This window comes from Megalops cyprinoides, chromosome 1 (genome assembly GCF_013368585.1).
Source record: "Megalops cyprinoides isolate fMegCyp1 chromosome 1, fMegCyp1.pri, whole genome shotgun sequence".
In the NCBI taxonomy this organism is placed as follows: Eukaryota; Metazoa; Chordata; class Actinopteri; order Elopiformes; family Megalopidae; genus Megalops; species Megalops cyprinoides.
In genome coordinates, this window is record NC_050583.1 from 66,753,538 (window position 1) to 66,774,722 (window position 21,185).

The window sequence follows — 21,185 nt, forward strand, 5'->3', positions numbered from 1 at the left end:
CACGAACCGGCAAATGTTTAATGACTTTCATGCGCGTAGTGCGGACTTCAGATATGGTGATGCGCCACAAACAAACACTGAAACAGTGCACTGGAAATACTGACTGCACAAACTGTGGACTTCTCTGTGTAAACATCATAGCTACAAACACAGTGGCTAAAACTCCGATCAAAATGCCCACTCCAACTGCAAAAGTCCTCACATCTCTGTTTGTTAGACACCAGGTTTTAAATTACTCTTTATCACCACCCCACCCCCCACCCCCTCCAAATACTATACACGTTTATATATTACAATGTGATCTAAATTTTACAATCTATAAACATGTTGTTCTTAAGAAGTACCAAATGAGTTAGGTTTCACATTCAGTGAAGAGAGTTAGCTTGAACCAGCTCTGAGAATTTTGAAATTGTTACACGGCTGGTTAGAGGCCATTGACATCTTATTAAGCACAGGACAGCGGGCGGCCGTCCGTGAGACCTGTGCAAGCACGTCGAGCCACCTCAGTAGGCCATGGTCTAAAAACAGGAAAAAACCAAACTTCATTCGGTGCAAGGCGAGTCATCTTGGGAGACGCCTCAGTTCGCCCAGTCCCATGGGCTGCTGGCAAATGGTAGGGGGGGGGGGGGGGAGTGGGGCCATCCCTCTTCTGTCAGTCATAGGTCTCTTCGGCACTCCCAGATTACGACTTATTGAATGTCACAAACAGATAAAAACGACGCTTCAGTGTATTGAGCTTATGTGCGTTGTGCTCGGTCCTTCAGTCGGCCACAGTGAGTGGGGATGTGGGCCTCCTTTCTCGTCCTTCCTTCCTTTGTTCCTTCCTTCCCCTCTGGGCAGGTTCCTTGCTCTCTCGGGCGGCTCCTCCCGTCTCCAGACCAAGCCTGCTGGTGGCCCTTTCGCGCCCAGGTCTCAGAGGTGTGAGGAAGTGGAGAAGCACAGCTTCAGGGTGTAGGGGTTGGAGCCATCTGCAAGGACAGAGTCATGAAGGTCAGGGTCATTTGCAGTGCCAGAGGGCTCAGCCACAAACCAGCTGTGCCACGCACAACATCACACCCACTCACAACCCAGGTTCAGACACATTCGCGCTCCCAGCCCACTGACTGGCCACAGTGGGAATTTGCAGTTTATGAAATGTCTTAGAGACCACCTTCGCCAGTTCTCTAAAACGGCGGCAGTAATTCACATTTTTACCATTTCATACGCTTTTGAAAGTTAAAATCATACCTTTTCAGAATAAAGTCAGCATGTACCCAAAAAGAAACCAAGGGAAAGGGTTTTGTTGGATGTAAGAAGGTGAAACTAAGTCACAGCTGATTTATTAGAGCCTGTTTACATACCCCATCTGCATCTGAAAGCTTATCTGAGTGCAGACACTGAAACCCAAAGGAAGACTTTCATTTGCTGCCTTCCTGGAGCAGTGGATGTGCAAATTCTGGAACCTATTCCTGAGGCAGCTCACTGTTCCTCAATTTCATTAAAGGTCCCAATGGTACTGTTACTGTTCCGAAAAATAATGCTGTACCCAAAACTAGTGGTACAATTGCAAAAAAGTAAGCAATCTGCCCTCAGATTTATTAGTTACATTACATTACATTCATTTAGGAGATGCTCTTATCCAGAGTGACATCCAGCACAAGAGAAGTGTATCCATTCAAGCTGAATGAGCAACAGTGTCAGACCAGGCTAACAACACTCACACACCAGTGAGTGTGAGCACAACGCCATTCAAGCACTATCAAGAGTTAACTTGTGCTAACCTGAGAAGACAGCCTAGAAACTAAGGGAAGTCAAGTACACAAACTACCATACATCACAGTCATTAGATGACAATATTCATAACAAAGTGTGATACAATGTGTAAAATAAACAGAAAATAATACAAGTTGTTAACAAGAGGTGTTAGGAGGTGGGGACTGAGGTGGAACCGAGATTCAACCTGAAGAGGTGGATCTTCAGCCTGCATCAGAAGTGATTCTGCTGTCCTGACCCCCATGGGAAGTTCATTCTACCGATAGGGGACCAGTACAGACAGGCATCAGAGAGGCCAGGTGTCTGAGAGGAGAGACCCCGTTGGGTCAGTCAGCTTCCCCACGGTTGCAGAGTGTAGTGATCTGGGCCGTACATATGGTTTGAAGACTGACTGTAGATATGAGGGGGCTGTCCCATTCACTGTCCTGTATGCCAGAAGCACGCTTTTGAATGTTATGCAAGCTTTATCAGGAAGCTGGTGAGGTGAAGGGAGGAGGGGCATGATTTGACTACGTTTGGGGAGGTTATAGACAAACCATGTAGAGGAGTAGACATTTCTGCATGCCTGAAGGATTTCTGTGACCCTAACCAGCGTTTTTTAATGCTGGGACCTACAATCCAATACAGGTACAATGTGAAATTTCTCCCAGGCAGCAAGCGGATGGCATTAATCCAACGACACACCGAACTATTTCTCACACCTTTGTTTCCAATACACATCCCAGCTCGAATCAGTCTGGAACTGGCTGCTTGTGCTGGCCTTGTGCTGAACCGATAACAGACGAGTCACCTGCACCGTCACGCACTCTGGCGCAGCTAACAGCAGCGGACACATGCTTTTGCATTTTCTGCCAAGCAGCCTCTACCTACCGGTCCCTCCAATTGACCAAAATGTCCATAGAGCAGTCCTCTGCAGCAGCACACGCTCAGAGGAAGAGCTCCCGTAATGAGAACATATTATGGCAACAAAGGCTTACTTCTCTGCGCAGATGAATAGGCAGCTACATAAAAACAGGGCACAGGACCCCTTTTAGAATGGAACGAAAAAGCTTGAGGCTGTTCAGGCCTCATAATCAGAAAATGCAAAGGCCGGGAAAAGCATCTGGTTAAGACATACCAGGGCCAGTTTAGCCTTGTAAGGCTATGGGACTTTGGTATGTACTTGGGTCTACCACCTACAAAAAAATTCCCTAGGCTTCAGCTTTGCTACACTTTTTCCAGAATAGCTCAGATTCCCAGAACATGAATTTCAAGAGCCATTTACATGTGCGTGTTCAAAAACTATGGTGAACTCATGAAGATTTTCCAGAGAACAGGCCTGTATGCAATTTCAGGTGAACCAGAAAATAGAAGCCTTGTAAAAGCATATGGTCCAGAGACAGGCTTGTTTCTCTCTCCCAGAATGTATCTGTGAGTTTTGCGTGAACTGCTGAGGTGGTCGTGAGATGTAAGCTACCACACTTAACCTAGTCTGGCCCGTGCTACACAGCAGTAGAATGGAGAAATAATGTCCTCCACAGCTCTCTTGGATACATGTAGCAATAACATGCAGTAGTATAACTCTAATCTTGTACATGCCATATCAATACTAATTGTAGAAGCACAGTTCATTCCTATTGAGTCATGGGTAAAGGTTTCAATAATGATAATTCATAATGATATTGCAGAATCGTGAAACTGTAGAGACAAAGTCTCACGTACTCTGGCAATGTCACATTTCTTTGTTGCATATATTACTTCTTTTAAAAACATGTACACATTTAGATAACGTGTTATAGCGTGTTATATAGACATGTAAGCAAATAAGCTGCAGGTGAAGGTGACTTATTGTTGAAGTAAGTATATACTGCACTAAGCCACCATTTACATTTCCTCGAAAAACAAACCTCCCAGATATTTCTTCTTGTAAAGCCACTAACCCAGCAACGACGATTTGTTTTTTTTTTTTTGTGGGGGATTTGCAGCAGAAGCTGCCTTGTTGAACCTCCAAATCTCATTAAGGAGTCCCGTGTCCTTGAGTAGGGGCTCATGCCTGGAAGACAGTCACTGGTAGCTGTGATAAAAGATGGAACAAGACTCTGCATTCTTAATTTGCGGAGTGGCACTGGAACCCGTGACGTTACTGCGCCCCGCTGCCTGCGTGCCCTTCAGCGGGACTGGGACGGGAGGGGAGGGGGTGCGACCGGGACACTCACTCGGTATTCTGATCTGGTAGTGGTTGAGCACCGTCAGGACCTCCACGGCGTGCGTCTTGCTGTCGAACTCCAGCAGCCCTGAGATGGTTTTGGAGCAGGCTGCAGGAGAAAGGAGTGGAGGATGGGGCAGACGTGAGTGACGAATCAAGATCATCGACAGAATGAAAAACGGCACAGTCCCTTTTTTTCCTACAGCAGTCCATATTTAAGGGATGGTGCTCCTGCTTTCAAAGACAGGTTTCTTTGCTTAAGTATTTCTGCCTTTTCGGAGATGTAAAACTCCACTGGATATGTGGGTAAGTGTATTTTAAGCACATCAGCAGAAGTCCATAACAGACAGGAGAAGACAGGCAGGAAAACCTTTAACATTATGTAAACCACAGGTAAACACTATGTATACCACATGTAATCAGGAAAACCTTAAGCATTATATAAACCACTTTGGTCAATACAAACAGCCTACAGACATTATCAAACTTTCATATACACTGCATTGATATTGCTTAGGCAATTCTCATTTCTTTTGAAATGAAATGTGATTTAAATAGAACATAAGGCCACCCTGGCTGTACAACATTAAAGGGGCTACGAACTGGCTTTGAATGCTCTGTGTCAGAGAGACAGCACTTACGTTTCGCATCAAACACTTTGAACTTGATGAAACCAGGCACATCGTGTTCCGTGCATAACTGGAGATAAGAGCACAATACATTTGTAACAACGCAACGTGATGACAGTTAATGGAGGTAATGGGGGCGTACTTCCACTAGATGGCACTGTTCAACGTTAAACCACCCCCCCTCAGTTAAACTGTGGCTTGCTTCTCCTTCCCATTTGAGGTTGCCGATTACGAGCTCTCCGCAGATTAACTGCGCATCAACTGAGTACCCATGCTGTGAGAGGTCTATGCGCGTCTATAGGCGCAGGACAACGTGAAACAACACTTCGTGAAAAAGGGCAGCAAAGCCATTTTGTTTTAGTATGTGTCCCTTCTCCGGTTACTCAGTATTCTTCGAGGGGGTGAGGTAAAGGGGGGCTTTGCAGGCCAGCCCCCGCCCCCTTTGCCAGGCACAGCACGCACCCTCTGCAGCTCCTCCTCCGTGACGCAGGGCGGGACGTTGTAGAAGTGCAGCACGCAGGACGGGGGCTGGATGATGTTCTTGGAGGCCTGGCCGGCGCTGGTGAAGCGGTTGTTGCGGGTCATGGCGAAGTCCTTGTAGCTGCTGGTGCCGTCCTCCAGCTCGAACACCTGGCTGGGGATGACCGCGTGCTGCTTGGACACACTGCGGGTGTGCGGAGAGCAAAGGAGAGCAAGGGAGTGTTAAAGGACAGGGGGCGTCAGAGTAAACACTGGACTCTATGGGCGGGGGGGGGAACTGGAGCAGTGACAAGAGAGGCTGCAGGTTCAGATCCCATCGCTGCTGTGCCCTTGAGCAAGGTTCTTACCCTGAATCGCTTCAGTAAATATAAATTAGCCCTGGGCAAAAAAAAAAAGGGGGGGGGGGGGTTCTGCACAGGGATTGCAATCGGTACGCACGGATGTCTTGGGGGGGGGGGGGGGGTACGCCTCTGCACAGAACCTCTCCTTCTGCGAAACCTTCAGCTGATGAGCGTTTGGGCAGGGAGAGCGTGTGGGTGCAGGGGAGAGGGGAAGTGTGTCTAATGAAATACCACTGGAGCTAGCAGCACATGCAGAGCACAGTGTACCTCTCCCAGGTACTCCTTACGAGTGTAATCCTATGAATTATTTATTCGGAATGCCCTGCAATTAAAAGCAGGCTGTTTGGCGAATGCCCACACACGAGCAGGCCAAAGTGAAAGCGCAAATAAAAGGTGTTGTTTACTGGGGCGTGGTGGACAGCACGGGGGGGGGCGACGCTCTCCTGCGGTTCAGTAAGGGCCGGCACAACAGGACAAGATAATCACAGAGCACCTCGAAAACGCCAGCTCACCCCAGCTACCCCCCCCCCCCCGGTGCTGCTTCTGAACGCCCCACCCACCTTCAAGCAAAAAAAACCCCGCAGAGCGATTTCCAAGGTTTTATTTGATTGCGGCGCTCAAGGAGAACTTAAACGGTTCGACCTCCAGTTATTATTTGCTCTGGTGTTCTGCGCTGTGTGCACTGGGACGTGCGTGCCGCTCGTTCTACAAACAGACCCACCAGGTTCAGACACTGACATCCACACACCCCACACACAGCCTCCCACAGCAGGGACTGCATTGCAATGAGCCTCCCTGTCCAATCAATATCCTACCTGAGAGTGAAAGACTAGTCACTGACAGTATCCTAATATTCCAGTGTTAGTTAAGAATACTCAATAATTATCCAGTATGACCACACAATATAAACAGTGAAATATTCAGGATAACAAATATTCATATTAAGTTGGTATCCTGATTGTGATCTGTCCAAGTAAGAACTACAGAATCTTCTGTTAATATATCTTCAAACAGCAGTATAATACAGTACAACACTTCATATTTTTAAGTTTTAGTCCATTTGGGTCAATAAATATTATGAAGGCATGTCTTTTCATCTTCAGTAGTTGTTAATAAGAAATAGAATTGAATTTTACATAGCCTATATGTAACATTTACAAAGGTTGCAGGGATATAAAGACAAACATTTCAAATGTGGGGTAATGTTCATGTAATTTACCAGTGCCTGATGTATTTGTATAAACATGTAATTTCATTTCATTTCATTCATTTAATATAAGTACAAATATAATTTTAGTGCTGTCCTTCTGTATGCTTCCATGGCTACCACCTCCTCTACCGTCTCTAGAGAGAGATGGCTCAAACCCACACCTTTCTTTATTCTTAACAACACTGTCCTTGCAAACTACAGTTGAAAGTGGAATATTAAAATGTTCGCACGTAAAATTCTCATTCGATGTGTTCATTCAAAATGAAATCATATTCTGAGTATTAAATACTCAGTCAGCGCTATTACATCTATCTTTGCCTGCGAGAAGTCAGAAATGGATGGGCAAAAGTGGTGGTTATTATTCAAATGTTTTCACTCACAATGTTTCCCGCACAATGAAATATTCAAAGGCTTAAAGGTACGACTGGACGTTAGAGAGGTTGAAATGTTTCTGAAACTGCGGTTTTGCAAGGTGCTTCCCCTACATGGGAATGCCGCCCTGGATAAAGGCATCTGCTAGGCACATTAATAATGGACAAACAATCCAATACAGTGAGGTTGTGACATCATAATGACTGCAGCTTGGTTTAAATGGGAATTCGATGAGGTTTGAGGCAGGGGGAGGGGTCAGCGGTGGCACAGATACCACAGGAAAGAGGGGTGCTCACCAGACATTGAGCCGCTTGCTGAACACCTTGATGCTGTTGAGGTGCGTGATGGCCCGGTCCACGGCATACTCATCGCCCATCTCCACCAGGGCCGTGCCAGGGACGCTCTTCATGAACTTCACCTGCGACACCACGCAGCCAGACGCAAGCCAATGGTTATTGCCGCGGATCCGGCCACCAGGCGGAACCAGACAAACTCTGGTGATTCCCACTTTCTCCAAGCTCCTCCTGCCTCCCCTCAAGTCAACTGACCTTCTCGATGTTGCCATAGAGACAGAAGAGGTTGAAGATCCGGGTGCAGTTCATCTTGGCCGGGTGCAGGCCGCTCACCATGGCGACGGAGCTGGAGGCGTGGCCCATATAGGAGGAGGTCTGTGGCAGGGGGTAGGCCACCACCTCAGGGATGTCGTGGGAGCTCCTCTTGTACCTGTTGTTGCTGGGGAGAGGCAGCAGGGGGCAGTGCGACCCTGGAGAGGAAAGGGTGATGGGATGCCTGAGAGGAGGCTTGACGCAGTGCGAGCTCTCTGAGCCCACAAAAAAAAAAAAAACACAGAAACAAAATTACACACCATTTTCTGCGCCGATGCGCTTGGGCTCCTAATTACCCAGCGCTCACAAGACTGGCTGTTACGTTCACCACAATCTTTTTTTTTTTTCCATCATGGTCTCTTTCAGCACCGAAATGCCTTTCCCTCATCTCCAGAGTGGAGCCGACAGGGTTTAATTAAACCATGCGAGGGGTGGAGGCGGTGGGGGGGGGATGGGCGGCCGACTCACCGTAACCATTGTCACCGAAGGAGGACGGGTGCTCTCCCAGGATGGCCTGTCTCTGTCTCCCCTTCCCCCGCTCTGGAAAACCCACAGATTTGAAAAGGGACAAGGTGTAAAACGAAAAAAAACGCAGAGAGCAGAGCACACAGCTGCACACGGGGCGACGTGAGGAACCAATGAAACGGCACGCGCTGTATGCGAGCGGTTTGGGGGGGGGGGGTCGACAGGTACAAGACAATGAACAATGGCGGCAAAAAAAAAAAAAATCCAGACTCTTTTTGACATTTTACGTTCCCTTCCAATTTCACATATCAGTGGCTGAGCACAGATTCAGTTCACTGGCTGGCTGCTTTACGCAGTGTAACGGAGGGAAGAGGGGGATGAAAGGCCGTTTAAAGGTCACAATTACAGTTCAGCCGTACTGCAGTAGGGGGAGGAGGGCGGTGACCCAGATAAGAGACAAATTATCGACACATTAAAAGGCACATTAGGCGTCATTCTAACTTAATCCTCTCGAGGTGAACCAGAGGAAGCGCGAGTGAATGTATGTTTTTACCTTCTGCAAAGACTCTCAGTTCTGTCAGAAAAAGAAAAAAAAAGAAAAAAGGTACAAAAACGTACAAACTGTGCTATCTGTGTGGGCAAGCTTTTACACAATAAAGCAGGTGCCGTGTTTCAGAGTGATATCAAGGAAACATGCTTACAGAATTCACGACTGTGGCCCTTGTACAAGTAAAGGAAACAAGACTATAATGCAGGTCTTACACAGCAAATCAAAACCCATCTAGAGTAAAAGTTGTACAGATTTTAGGAGGGAATGAAGGAAAAAAAAAACACTACAGAGGGCATTTTAATTGAATGGGGGGCCTCTATTCAATATAACCACAATTTGCTTAAATTTTGCTTTGATAGCTTTCGGCATGTGCTGGGTTTTTCCATTTTGCGGACAACATTTTGTGTTCAGAGGCTGCTGAAATGAAGGATATCTGTGGTAAAAAAAAAAAAAAAAATCAAAGCCCGCTCAAAGCTTTGGAAAAAGACCACTGTGGTTAGAATGAATAGAGACCCTGGTTACATTTGGGTGGATGCATTTCATTTCTTGTTCATATTACAACATTTGGAAAGAAACAGTACCTGCGTTATACCACTAGCGTCAACCGCAACCCTTTCAATGGGGCCTTCGCTTAACTGCCAAAGGGGGAAGGGGGGGGCTTTCAGCACAAGCGCAAAACATCAACCTGTGTTACATCATTTTACAGTCAGTACAATGCAGGCAGAGACACAAGTGGAGGCACGGAACTGAGTAAAGGAGCCGACAGCCCATCTCTCGCCCAACAGCTTGGGGGCACTCATGTGAAACAGCACTAATTGCTGCCATGTGAGTGGTTAACGGTAGGAAACCGTAGGCGTCGCCAGGCTGCTGAATTAGTGTAAAATCATAAGGCCCGGGGGTTGGGGTTATGTTTGGAGGCTGTGATATACGACGTGTGTGCGCGTGACCTCGGAGCATGGCCTAAGGCCGCCGGGTTCGGGCTGGCTTGCTGTGCCGGTGTGTGTGACCTTGGATGTCCCTAAAGAAAATGGGACCAAGGCAGGCTTTGGAATTGTGTTTGTGTGCTTGAGGGAGGTGGGGGGGGGGGGGCATCATGCATCTGCCTGCTCTTAGGTGAAAAACTCTACACTGCAAGCTCCACAGGGCTTCTTCTGGTAGCAGAACTGCTGCCCCTGCTGTGAGAGACGGCTAGAGCTCCACTCCACAGAAAATACCGGATAATTTCCCCCTTTCATAAAGACATCTTCCGCCTCTTATATAAGCCTGAAATTGCTGGTTATTACCCAAGCCGGCTGCATCGCCATTCCCTCCAGTAGGGCCTTTTTATCAGCACAGAGAGGGTCACAGCAAAAGCCAATCTTCAAGCCTCGAGTCCAGGCAGTGCCCGAGCGGCACGAGGGGGGCGGGACTGGGGATTCAATCCTGAGGTGCACCTCCTCCTCCTCATCATCACCAGCGTTGCTTCCACAGGAAACGGAGTGACAAATGTCATCCGTTGGGGGGGAGGTCACCCCACTGTCTCTACAACCTGTGTCTTGATCAAGGTGAACAAGAACATTTCCAGGTGCGCTGTGAAACTTGAGGGAACGCATCGGTAGGCGCCCACCCCCCCTTCCCTGCCCCGAGGCAAGACGAAAGCCTGTGGATGATGGGCACGGAATAAATTAGACGGGATAAATAACACCGCCGCGGGAGGCAAACTAATTCTCAGAGGGCCTTTAAAATGAGCCTGTGCCTCCGTGGCATTTCAGATTTCCCATCATGCCCGGCTGGAAGTGTTCTAACGAGCTTTCCAAATATTGAACAATCCCCTTCCTTTTCGCAAGGATCCCTGCTGGCGCACCGCACGCTTCAGGGACTGGAGTGGTGACTTTATTCAGTTCCGCGTGCCTCCATTAACATTGGCTTCATATCAAGCATCAACATTCAACGTTCGACATTTTTTTTCAGCTGAAACTGAACAATGTGCGGCTCTGCAATAAACAATCCACGGCTTTCGAGCACAAACATTTTCCTCAGCGAGCAACTGGCGACTCAGCCAAAATGGAGTCAGGCTTCTTATCCAATACAGGCACGCTCGGAAAGAGCCCCTGATGGCTGTGAGAGGTTTACCTCTGCCATCTCTTCTCTTGCCATTTATTACTGCTCATCCTTTGTCTTGTGCTTCAGAAAATACATCCCGATCATATACTATGGGCCACAGACAATACGATGATAGGACGACTTCTCTTTGTAGTTAGTTAAGATATTGCAGCTGTAATTGCCATCATCGGATCTTCACCTCTGCAAATAAGCCAAATACCATGCCGTGCTGGTTTTGATGGCACTGCCTGTTTATCAACCTACTCCTCATGTTCCATACTCTATAGCCTTTTGTTCCAATGCGCTGTTGGTAATGGAAGAAAAGACCTAACAGAATAAAACAAACACGAAGATATGTCAAGATACCGAAGCAGGGGAAACGGTTAATATAAGTCAAAGGCTTTTATGAATACATTCTATTTCATTTTCTCTGGGTAATATGAAAGAAAAAAAAAACGAAGCGCACTGTATTGGATGAAAAGCCTTTTCAATTTTTTGTCTTTGTGCTTTGAATTTGCTCCAGCATCAACAGATCTGATCTTTATATTGCTCCGCCAGCCAGCAGGATTTTTGTACCACAAGCACAATATACTGCGGAATTTCTTTCTTAAACAGATGATGTGGCAATAGGGCTGGCAGCTCTGACAAAGAGGAGTCTAGCCAATTGCTGGACCCCTTGGGGAAACGTTGGCTTTGGGAGAATGCTGCACAAGTGCAAGGTCCTGGTGCAAGGAAAGTCGAATGCAGGAGTCTAAAGGCAGTCATTTTGCAGTTAGTCCTCCGGACAGAGAGGGGGAGTCCTTCCTGCAGAGGCAGCAGTGCATGTGGTCAGGATGAGTGTCAAGCCTGGTCTCTCTTTCTCTCTTTCTCTCTCTCTCTCTCTCCCTCTCTCTCAGCATTTTTTTTGGTGGGGGTGGATGCATGCTGCGATGGAGGGTCAGCCTGGAGTCCCGTCTCCCTTTCTCTCCCTCCCTGTCTCACTCCCCTCAGTCTCGGGGGCCGTGCAGGGCTACGGATGTGAGAGTGCGTTGCTTGGAGAGGGACGCTCACTTGTTCACTCTGCCGGTGATGGTGTGCTGCTGGCTTGACTGCAGGTCTGAGGTCCACCTCCAATCAGGTCCTTTACACCGGACAGTAGGGGGAGCTAGAGAGTCACAGTGATGGCCTTGATGCTCTCGGCACTATGCCGCTGGGTGGGGACAAGGGGGAGGCCAGCAACGGTGCGCAACCCTGCTGTTTTACACTCTGTCTCATTCTCTGACATTTCTATGAAACTGCAGGCTTCCATCTTAGATAACCACAAGCAGGAAGCTTTTCTTTAAGAGCAAGACGATAAGGATGCTGTATGCCTTTACCTCGACTCAGCTGACACAGTCAAAACCATCGGTAAACAACCAGACATGCTAATAGTCTGACACCACCAGACCGGCTAAAAAAAGAGACTCTTTGAAGGATGAGCAAACTGCATTTGATCTTGAATTTGTATTTGCTGCCACGCCCCAAACCCACAAGCGGGTAAAGAGGTTTTGAAATGTTTTGACTGCGTCAGACACAGAAAACGTCCCTCGGATGAGCAGGCCTTTCATGCTGTCTTACACTACGATTCTTTCTAAATGAATAAAACACACTGAAACACACACTAGGGAGCTAAGAAAGAGTCAGCACACGAAAATGAGGAGATTTCCTTACCTCGTCTGACCAGATACGGCTTAGTGTAGTCCCAACTGTCATTATCATTTCTTATTACATTAAGGCGCGTCGGCTACAGGGGGTGGGGGGGGAGAGAGAAGAGGGCATTATTGTGTGCTTGTGCGTGACACATATGTTCGCAACACATTTAGCATGACATATTTACCCGGGCATATTCAATTTTCAGGGTGCAGCAGCCGGCGTATATGTCTGCCCCGTTGAGCGCTGCCTTGGCCTTCTGGGCATTTTGGACAGATTCAAATATGGAGACCAGTTAAGGAAGAGAAAATTCACAGTCACTGTCAGGTTCATTTGTACTGCTGTGCAACACAAGCGTTAGTTAGTGTTGGTCCACGGCGAGAAGAAAAACAGGACACTATGAGGCGTGCATCTAATTCTGAGAGGGCCCGTTTTTGTGAGTAGCACTAAGGCGAGAAACAGATGCGGGACAGGGAGCAGGTCGAAGTCTCAGAAACCCCAGCTTTGTGTCAAAGGACACTGACAATGAGAGAATTTGACTGCAGATTTTCTTACCCCTGTCAGACAAGGCCAGACCAAGACCGACTGCCACCCATCCGGCAGCCTCAACCTTGCCCCCAGCTGTAAGGATGGAGAGACATGGACCCCACCAGATGACCACATGACCTACGCATCCCCTTGTCCTTCTGTACTTCCTTCTCCTAGAAGTTTTGATAGGTAACAGGAGGCGTTTGTTTGTCTGTGCTAGCTGTGGATGTTCTGCTTTAGACCACACCCCTTCTAGAGAATATTCTAAGAAAGTCAGCACATCAGCACATGTAGCTTCAACAGTGGCAGAGACAAAACTTTGAATGCGCCCATTAAACAGTACCTGGAAAATACATGGACACAAAGCTGATCACCTGGAAAATAAATGATATTTGTGTTCAAAACTAACCCATTCAATTCCTGGACAAACAGAACCATGACAACACATCTGTAACTCCACTGTAATTTTTGTACTTACTTCATCTTAGTGTTGTGCAAAAGTTAGTATGTGATCAACACAAAGGCAGAGGGACAAGAACAAAGGCCGGGGTGTCTCATGGGTTGGGGGGGGGGGGTGTAGGCTCTGCTATCTGAGACATGGCTTTGCTTCCTGCTCTGCTGGGAATACATGCGGATACACAGCGATCCTTTAGAGGTGCTGCTTTAAGACTGCAGCTTCAGTGCTGGAACTGTATTAAGGGATATATGTTCACATCCAAGGGTGGGGCACTGCTGCTGTGCCCCTGAGCAAGGTACTTAACCTGAATTGTTATATATATAATGTGCATACCTGTCAGATATGCATACTGCCCTGGGTACAGGCACCTGGTAAGAATACAAACAGTGCAATGTAGTGATTGCTGACATGTCGCCAAAGCCTCACGTTGTCAGGTAATCTCTGTAGTTAAGTTCCTCAAACCTGACTGCTGTTCAAATGGGCACGTCTGATCAATGTTGCCTGCGTGCATCCATATTTCATGAGGCCTGCGTCCCTGCGGAGAGCTCTTCCTGCTGATCGGCTGCTCTCTCTGTGAGAGGCGGAGTGGACTGCACTCTGCAGAGCCCGGGGCAGAGCTCCAGAGGACCATCTCCGCCTAAGCCCCGTCAGCACTCATCTGCTGCACGCTCTTCCCGACACTGACCTCCCCCCACCCAGACACACATCCACACACACACACGCACGCACGCACGCACGCACACACACACACATCCACACACACACACACGCACACACACACACATCCACACACACACACACACATTCATACACACACACGCACGCACGCACGCACGCACGCACGCACGCAGGCACACACACACACAGACACGCGCATACACCCACACACACACACATCCACACACACGCGCATACACACATCCACACACACACACGCACGCACACACACACACACACACACACACGCACAGAGACACGCGCACACACGCACACATCCACACACACACACACGCACACACACGCACACACACACACACACACACACACACACACACACACACATACACACACGCACGCACGCACACACACACACATCCACACACACACGCAGGCACGCACGCACACACACACACACACACACACACACACACACACACACACACACACACACCAATTCACAGAACAGACACAGTACACACTGTGTACATACTGTTGACACACGCACGCATGCACAAAACACAACTACACAAATGCACAGACTCATTCTGTACACACACACACACACACACACACACACACACACACTGCTGTAGAGAGAGCACACTGCCTGCTCCTATACCCATCTCTCCTCAATGCCCCAGCTCTGCACGGCCTCAGAAAGGATACTCCACCATGGCCTGGATGCCATTTCGCTTGAATATCACGATACGTAGCACGTTGCCAATGGGGTTGCACACCGTGTACAAAACATCCTGGAGGACAAAGGAGAAAATGCGCTTTAGTGAGCGCTCAATAAAGCACAGAGCGGAAAAGCCACGTCAAACCAAGGAACAAAAACCAAACCCGCTGATTCACTGCTAAATATTGTCAAAGGCAGGTCTGTTTTTACAGTCTCCAAAGTTCTGTGTTTCCCAGTTCCTCAGAAATTTATGGAGTAAACTGTTAAATGAACATACGCAACATTTAAAATGGGAACCGCATTCAAGAAGAATTTTCAATGAAAAGATAACAGGGAGGTGATATGTGTTCATTCATTTAACACCCAAGGTAATGAATACACCACCGTGGCCCCTGCGTTCAGAGGTAAACCACTCGTTGAGTCGCATATTTCTCCTATTTGTCAGAGGGGAGGGGGAATCTGATGAGGGGAGAACTGAATCAGTAGGAGGGAGCCATGGAAAGACTCTGCTCTCCCCTCTGTCCCGCTATAATGCCACAGATAATCCAGAGGAGGAGGAGAGGGAAGACGGAGGGGCAGCGTTCCCGAGTTTCACAGCGCCGCCCGGGCCACTGGAACTCAAAATCACTGACGTTCAACATCAAGCAGGCCAACGTCACTCCTTCTGGGGTCAATGGCTTGAGTGGCAGGTACTTTTCACTACTCAAGATGGGTCCCGTGGGGACTGAGGCACGGAAAAACCACGGAAACGTCTCAACAAAGATTATGATCGACACTGACCGACCTCTGCTGGGATGTGGGGCAGACAACTGGTGTCATCAGTGGGGCCAGAATCACGCTTGTTTTTTTTTTCTTCTCAAGACTAGCAGATAAAATGCTTCATTCTTGCTTTTCTGCAGACGGTGCAACATGTCTTGCTGAGGGGAGAGCCTTCTGCTCCTGAAGTGGTGCCATCATCAAACGCTGAAAAACGTCCTCCGCACGGCCTGATTAAGCCTAATAGTTACTGCATTCTAACTAAAGGGTTGAGGATGAAAGAAAGCCAGAAAATGCTACAGATATCTTACTTCTTCCTTTGAACACGATCTGCATTAAAAAAGAATGTGGCTGTATTATTTCTAATGAGTTAAAAGGAAAACTTTTTTTCCCTCTTTTTGACCAAAAATTTTCAAAAAAGTATTTAATGACGGTATGAAAATGTTACATTTGAGCATAACTATAGACACTGGGGGAAAAATTCAAAGGGAAACACCGTCATCTCGTGCTGTTTCTGTGATCAGTAACGTTTCCGCAGGAGGGAATTATTTTCCATGGAGCAGGGCTTGTAGAACGCAGGGGCAGACGACGACTCCCTGCCACCTGCACCGCACACACCACAGACACCTGCCACTGAAGCTCCAAATAAGAATCGGGAAAGGAATCTTCAGACAATCCCTTCCCAATTAACCAAACCTAGACAACCGGTCCCATCCACGACTGTGCAAAACCCACTTACTGCTTCCCTTCTGCTTCACCTGTTCACAGCGTCCCTGTTCATGGGGAGGTGGACTGGTCAACAACCCTGGTCCACTGCCAAGTTCCATCAGTATGTCAGACTCGAAGCCAAATGTAAATCCCGCTACACCCGTATCAATAGCGCCCTTCACGCTTTGATGTACAGAAATTCATATCTAATGAATTCGGAATTATCAGCAGCATGGAGTTAGCAAATGTGACCTGGAGGAAAACAGAGCCGTGTCCCTGATCAGGGAGCTATATGCTCCTTTAGGCAGGAAGGTGCAGAATCTTGACAATCGCTTACAGTACCACTTGCTTTACTGTTTTCCTGTTTTTTATTGCAGCTACTTCTCTACGAGCTTCACTTGAAACCTTTTGCTTCAATGTGTTCTCATCAAAAGAAGAAACCCCCAAAGATAAAAGAAAAACGCTTTTTGTTCAGAGAAAAAAAAACACCACCCCTGAAATGTAAACATATTGTTTTTACCAGCAGCTTGAGAAAAGTGGTCCATCTGTTAACATTAGGTGAAAACAAGAAACAAAAAACATTCAATTTAAAGCCAGTCTGACCAAGTTCCCTCTGACGTGCATGCTACAGATGGCTAATACGAACACATTTCAGATCACACAAACGTCTTACACCTGATCTTAAGCACTGCCCTTTCGGTAGACTTGAGTCCCCTCATACTGTGCTAAGAAGGGGGTGTGCTACCCTCCCTGTGTTACAGTGATCTGATGTAGACTGGAGTAACAGTTTTTTACAGCTGTTTTCACACTTAGGTCAATACCATGGCTACTTTTTCATAACTCTTAACACAGTGTGCTTAACAACCATGCATATGAGCACATCAGTTAATCTTTTGTGCAAAATGCACTACAACCACCGAAACACTTCATACTTCACCCAAAAGTGACTCGTGCTGTCATAATACGCTCTAACAGCAAGACTACTTTGTCACTCAAAATACAATGGACTAAAAAACAGAAACAACTTGAAGCATTGCAAAATGCATTTATTATGTGTTGCCATATCCTCTGTTTTTGCATAGATTAGTGCTGCATTGCAAAAAAAGTAAAGTTTGCAGTACATATTGTAATACCAAACGAATAAATCTGAAATGCTGCAATATGCCTCATGACAGCTCTGTGCTACAATTTCTGAGGTATAGTACAGTACAACAAAAAGTCTGCAGATGCTTTTCATTTCTAGTACAGTAAGTGAAACAACAACACATGATATTACCACTAGAAGTCTGCTGTAGCCCTAATGCTGATCCACGGTGTCCTCTGTATTTTGGGTCAATTTTTTATGAATTTCACATTTACTGCAACATTCTCCCTTGCCTTGAACCTTTACAAAAAAATCTTTAGCATATCTTATCCACCCCTACATTCCCCCACGCCCCAAAAATATTTGAAGCCAAGCAGCTATCATGACAAGATCAAGAACAAACTTTTTGATTTGTTGTTTTGCCTGTCACAATACTGTAGACACCACTATTGAGTGTGGTAAATTTACTATAGTCGCATTCTTGGGTCACTTTCTCTCACTGATAGCCCATGACTTACATATACAGCAGTAATACTGGAAAAATCTCTTCAGTGACAAGTACATCTATATGTTGCCTATATACATGCACATTTCAATGCAAATATGACCACTTTTGTATAGATGGTAACAAGGCTGCAAACAAAAACCTGAATAGACTTTCTGCTAAAATCAGAATCTTATTTCAAGCGTATAGTTTCATTTGTCTGTCAAACTGCAGCACATTTCCATCTACAATGATCTAAATTTTGTTAGATTTTGAACTGAAAGTTAACTGTTTTGATCAGAGTCTGCAAAATTTGCTGTAGTTGTACAGAATTTTGCTGGTGGTGAACACTGACTGAGAGAGGTATTCGTGAATTTCGGAAGAAGTGGTGATTGAACGCATTTTCTATCAAAGCAATGCAAAAGTATACACAGTTTAGTACTCTTAGTCTCCTGATATGGCGAATGTGTTAAGTGTTTTGAAAAAGTGGACATGGTATTGAGACACGTGAAAATGATTGTAAAAAACTGTAATGCTTTTTCCACGGTGATGGCTTTGAAAGAGCTCTATGAGTGTCTACCTTGAGATGAGGTAAAGAACATTCTACAGTATTTGCACAGGGTACAGAGGGTTCTAAGATCTATCTGTGGCAACAGGGTAGATGGAGTCCTAGGCCGTCTCCCCAGTAATGGGGTAGCGGGTTTTGGCTATTTCCATAATGACAGGATAGAGAGTAGAATGTAATATAATGTGACGTAAAGGGGGCTATAGGCTCTTAGTGTCGTAATGCGGCTGTCTCCACGGTAATGGGGCAGTGCGATTCTAGGCTCTTACCGTGGTAATGGGGTAGAGCGGGTTCTGGATGGACAGCAGTAGCACTTTGTTCCCGCTGTTGGGGTCGTCGGAATTGGTGGGCCGGGTGATCCTCTTGCTGGTGGAGTAGTTGAAGAAGGCCTGCTGCCCGGCGATGTACACTGCCTCGCTGGCCCCGCACGCCACGCACTTGTCCGCGCTTTCCACGCCCTCAAACTCCACCAGCGCCTGCCTCTTGAATGGCATCATCATCACGTAGCTACCAGAGAACAACAAGCGGGGGGGGGGGGGGGGGGGGGGGGGGGGGGGGGGGGGAGGAGGATCCCTCAGCGTGCGCCGTGTCCCATTTCACGTAAAACTCCGCACCACGTCTGCGCCCGCCTCCCTCTCCGCTTACTCACTGCTCTCCAGCACTTTCTTAACACATTCCAAGGCATGAATAAATATTTGCACAGTTTTTAGAGTCTGAAACCCATCTGCACTGTTCCTTGCCTGTGCGCTATGGTAAAGGTAACCCGCTGAACTGAACAGCTGCTGACAACCACACTTTCATGAACTGTGATCATGGCCCCTCCTAACCAAAGAAAAACAAAAAAAACAACTGAGTGACATTTGTGTCCTGTGGACACAGTCCTTTCCAAAGCCACAGCAGGAACTGGCCTGCCGTGGAGCAGAGAGAGTTCAAACAGGCCTCCGCTATACGCTGCTCCTTCAGCAAACTGCAGGAACATTGGCTCTGCGCTCAGCAAACACGGGCCTTCATCATTACTGCACTCAACAAGAAGAGCCTAACGGCGTCACGCTAAGGCCGAGTTTTCCACGGCATGCGGCGCTGAAAGGCCTATTCAGCCGCCCGTCACCCTGCACCGAGGCCTAATAACTCTGCCGCTTCTGCTTCTGACAAATTCCACGTGAATGAGGAATCCCTGGAGGGGATGGATTTGGTTAATGCCTCCCAGTTTTCCGTTTTGCTGATATATTTTCTTGGTAACCCAAGAGCTTTGGTCAATGAACCCTTGTTTACTACCGTCTGGCTCTGAAAGCAAGCACTTTCGACAACAGGCCCCCAAAAAAGCCGGTTAGGAACAGAGGAGATTCAATTAAGAAAGTCCGAGATGGCAAGATAATTGAAGCACACCCTCTAAATGGACCTTGTTCCATTTGGAACTCGATCCGAGCAGACTGCCTTATTGCATTAAGATGCACTAAAAAATCGCAGATGAATGTATTTGTAGCTCGACAGGGCAAACATTACGAATTCCTTTTCTTCCCAACAGGAGGAAATTTCAAAGTTAAAAGAAAAAGTTCAAAAATGAGAAAGAACGATTGAAATCAAGCTGTTCATGCCAGCATTTCTTTATTTTTCATGCCATGTACTCCTCAATTGCCTCAAATGCTGCTTTGCAAGTTTGACAAACACTTTGCAAGAGAATTTTTAACAAGTCATTTCAGCAGGGTGCATTTTAACAGTGACCACATCAGAATTGTGCTTAAGGCTACAAAAGGCCAAACTGGGAGGAAATGAACACGACCTCTGGTCAGTTAAAATACACAGGAAGCAGATTCCCCAACTGGGTGGGAGCACAGGTCTTACCAGATTGTCCCGAATTTCTCCAGGGCCTCGACCAGGTCAGCCTCCACCACAGATTCACAGAGTCCGCGCACGTGCACCACGGGAGAGGGGGCGATCCTGTGGGCGTCATCTCCGTTGTCCTAGAGTGGGGAGAGATGAGACATGTATCAGAGAAATCTGGATCTCCCCAGGACTGGACCTGGGCGAAATCCATCATCGATCCAGCGTGGCTGATTTGTACCACGTTGCCGTTTTTCGTGACGGTAACACAACAAGTTATTTCTCTACGATTCCTATTATTTTCACAAGATTGAGTCAACTGCTGTTGTCTTTTGTCCTTTTCACAAGGTGACAATACGAATCACACTGCTGGTATGCACAGCTGGGGAGTTGTTTGTTATTAAAGTATAAAACCAACAAAGGTGCACTCAAACAGAGGAGCTATCATGCTATATTGTCTATTGTTTTCAGTTCAATAATTTTGTGGAGGTGGTTTGACGCTATTTTTCAATGCTCAAAAGGCAAAGGCGCTCTGGGACAAAACGAGATTTCTGATGTATCTAAATTGTTACAGATTGCACTCATGTTCTCTTTGAGTTAATGTACCACACATCTAAACCCCAGAAGAGTAAAGCTAGAATCTGGTAGTGCTCTAAATCAATGCGAAATGGATGTCCTCATTACTAGGATGTTGATTGTGAGGACAGCATGAAAAAAAGAATAATACAAACATAAAATCTGGAGTAATTTTTCAAACAGAAACATTCAAAGAAAGAAAAAGAAATTAGTTTGTTCCCAATAAACAGAACAGAAAACCATATTAAATAATTGAAAAGCCTTCATCAATCGGCTGTCCCTAAATCCTAAATCTGGATGGGTTTCATTCACACTAAATACAATAGCAAATACAGTGCATTAACCACACAAAATGTGAGGCTGTTCATCTGTGAGACTCAGGCCTGAAGAATGCTGTTGAAAAAATGCTCTCTGTCCTTACAGGGCCTTGCACACACCAGTTGAAAGATGGTGCTGGGCTTTGCAGAT

At 46.8% G+C, this 21,185-nt stretch overlaps 1 protein-coding gene across 1 annotated transcript in view; it reads right to left on the minus strand.

The window, feature by feature from the left end:
• Positions 1 to 622: 622 nt before the first annotated feature.
• The window catches only part of LOC118777434 (heterogeneous nuclear ribonucleoprotein L-like), a 39,780-nt gene continuing 19,217 nt past the window's right edge, over positions 623 to 21,185 (minus strand). The window contains exons 2-13 of the mRNA XM_036528325.1: positions 20,163 to 20,281; positions 18,590 to 18,827; positions 14,711 to 14,796; positions 12,527 to 12,623; positions 12,361 to 12,433; positions 8,043 to 8,114; positions 7,518 to 7,732; positions 7,266 to 7,387; positions 5,029 to 5,230; positions 4,579 to 4,636; positions 3,948 to 4,046; positions 623 to 968 (exon numbers count right to left, since the gene is read on the minus strand). Coding sequence (XP_036384218.1) covers positions 913 to 968; positions 3,948 to 4,046; positions 4,579 to 4,636; positions 5,029 to 5,230; positions 7,266 to 7,387; positions 7,518 to 7,732; positions 8,043 to 8,114; positions 12,361 to 12,433; positions 12,527 to 12,623; positions 14,711 to 14,796; positions 18,590 to 18,827; positions 20,163 to 20,281 — 1,437 coding nt within the window. The 3' untranslated portion in view covers positions 623 to 912. The remainder of the gene's footprint in view (positions 969 to 3,947; positions 4,047 to 4,578; positions 4,637 to 5,028; positions 5,231 to 7,265; positions 7,388 to 7,517; positions 7,733 to 8,042; positions 8,115 to 12,360; positions 12,434 to 12,526; positions 12,624 to 14,710; positions 14,797 to 18,589; positions 18,828 to 20,162; positions 20,282 to 21,185) is intronic.